This window comes from Lissotriton vulgaris, unplaced genomic scaffold, assembly GCF_964263255.1.
Source record: "Lissotriton vulgaris unplaced genomic scaffold, aLisVul1.2 SCAFFOLD_9935, whole genome shotgun sequence".
NCBI lineage: Eukaryota > Metazoa > Chordata > Amphibia > Caudata > Salamandridae > Lissotriton > Lissotriton vulgaris.
The window spans coordinates 13,511-16,050 of record NW_028255411.1 but is presented as its reverse complement, the minus strand read 5'-3'; the positions used below and the strand labels follow the sequence as shown (position 1 = coordinate 16,050).

General features: G+C 48.4%; 1 protein-coding gene across 1 annotated transcript; it reads left to right on the top strand.

Moving 5' to 3' along the window:
- The first annotated feature begins 956 nt into the window (after positions 1-956).
- On the top strand, positions 957-2,006 carry LOC147659141 (uncharacterized). The gene has a single exon (XM_086951944.1). The coding sequence runs from the start codon at positions 957-959 to the stop codon at positions 2,004-2,006; it is 1,050 nt and encodes a 349-aa protein (XP_086808070.1).
- The last annotated feature ends 534 nt before the right edge of the window (positions 2,007-2,540 follow it).

Below are 2,540 nucleotides of genomic sequence, written 5' to 3'. Positions count from 1 at the left end.
CGGACATTCGGTATTTACCGAATCGGTATTCCCCATTCATTTGGCCAAAAGGCCCATAGGAATGAATGGGAAATACCGATTCGGTAAATATCGAATCGGAAAGAAAACAAAAGTTAAACTGAAGTAGGCAGCCAATCAGGTGCTACCACCCTCCCCCTCCCTACCAGGAAGTGGCTACGCAGGCAGCTGCAATTAATTAGAAGGTTCTGGAGAGGCAGTTGGAACAGAGAGTCCCTGAGCAGCAGAAAGAGTTGTGTGCACTTTTAAAACTGAAAAATAGCAAGCAGCAAAGACAAAGAGCAGCCAGAGAGGAGGCGGAAACTGAAATTCAGCAGCATGGAGCTGCAGGTCCTTGTTGAGGAGGTCTTTGAGGTGCACTAAAAACTGTTTGGCAGGCAGTCCCTCACTGTGGCAGAATCTGCCAAAAGGAAACTCTGGCTGGACATACTTGACAAAGTGAATGCAGTTGGAGTGACTATCAGAGACACAGAGGACCTGAAAAAGAGATTCTACGACCTCAGGAGCCAAACAAAAAAGAAATTGGCTAAAAACCACAAGTAGGCAAACAAAACTGGTGGAGGCAAGAACCCAGCACCCCCCCTTACTGACCTGGAGGAGATGGTGGCCTCAACCATAGAACCTGACAGCGTCTGCGGACTGGGAGAAGTAGACAGCTCAGCCAGGTCTGCAAGCAGAAAAGGTAAGACGCATGCACAGCATTCCCCCCATACCATCATCCTTACCTTTACCCTTGGGGCCAAGTGAACCCCAGTCCAGTACTTCTAGCACTATACAGGAGCAATGCATCATGGGACATGTCAGGAAATTAAAGACCATGTCATACAGCACAGCAACCAGCAAGTTAGGGAAATGATTTCAGACCGAATAAAGCTAAAGTGAGAAATATTTAATTGTAGTGACTGTGAGACAGTAGCGCTTAGCTAATGTACGCTCATATGTCCACAGGTGTCACATCTCGCAGGCGTTCCCAGGAGACTGAAGGCACGGCACCAGAGAGGGATGAGAGTCGGGAGCCAGGTCCAAGTGCACAGAACGTATCACAGGACAAAGGTGCACCAAATAGCCATCCTCCTTCACAAGACACAGAAATTGCTCAAGAGTTGCAGGCATCCCCAGAAAGATCACAATCCCCTCTGTTTCTGTCATCCCCAGAAATGCCAGCATCACTGCAAGAGACAACACCTGCATCACAACCAAGCAGGAGGCATGTTGTGGCCCCACTATTAGAAATGGAGTCATCAGCAGGTGACATGGAGGGGGAAGACACACACACCTTGCCTGTGGATGGTAGCTCTGCCACACTGCAGTCCAGTGCAGAGGTGGGCCATAGTGGTGCAAGACGCCGCAGAGTCCAAGAAAGTAGTGCATCTGCACGTGTGGAGGGTTCATGTGTGTTCCGTGGCCTGGAGGAGAGCATGGTAAAAATCCAGAAGATGCAGGGAAAAGCCATCATGGCTTGCCAACGTCAAATGAGGAACCTGAACAACAACATGGGAGACATAGGAAAGGGCATCAGGGAACTAGTAGATGTCAACAAAGAGATGGCTGCAGGGATGCGTGAAATGTCACAAACGGTGCAGCTTCTGTGCACCAAACTAGACAACGAATTAGCATCAAGGCGCAAGGAAAGGCAGCGTGCGCATGAACAAAATAATGCTCTCAACCGGCTGGCCACAGCCACATCCCTGCTATGCAGGAGAAGCATAAACATGCAGGAGGGACTAACCCAAAACAATAATGAGGTCACTAGGGGCATGGCCAGGATGACCAGTGCTCTTGAGGCGCTGGTAAATGCACAAACAGCACAAACTGCTGCTCTGGATGTGCCAGGGAGTGAAGAGAGCACAAGTAGGAGCAGCATGGCAAGCTCCCTTGTCGTAGAGACAAGGAGGAGCAGCAGGCGCCACGCTGAGGCTTCAGCCCAAACGCAAAGTGAGCACAGCGAGCACCAAACAATTGGCACTGGTAAGCGTGGACACAAATGAGTATTTCAGTTCATGGAGACTCACATCATGGCATGTAAATAATTTGTGTTGCACATTTGTGCTTTAGAAACCTACGTAGTGACACAATTAAACTACGTTGGGTGCATACTCCACCTGTCTGTTTCTCTTTACTTACTTAAAAAAAGTTGTGTGTGATCTCTTCCCATCTGTGTCTGCCATCAGTTGGTGTCGCAACTCCAGCTGTGTGTGGTTCAGGCACCGCTTGCTCGTCATCATGGTCCTCATAATCCGAGAGATCCACTTCGGTGCCCTTCTTGGCCGCAAGGTTGTGCAACATTGCACAGGCTGCAATCATCTTGCATTATTTCAAGGAACAGTGGTCCCTAACAGGCGCAGAATAATAAAAGTTCATATAGATCAAAATTGAAATCCATATACTCTGTCCAGCGGGACAGGGTTTAATAACATGAATGTAGGTATAGTCAATCAATTCAGTACAATATCAAAGTGGGACACAGCCTGTGTCCTACTACTGTACAGAGACATTTGTGACATACAAAGACAAGTGAGGCA

Bases quoted from the DNA above. Each gene is read 5' to 3' on its own strand.
- LOC147659141 (XM_086951944.1), top strand. From the start codon at position 957: ATGTCCACAGGTGTCACATCTCGCAGGCGTTCCCAGGAGACTGAAGGC.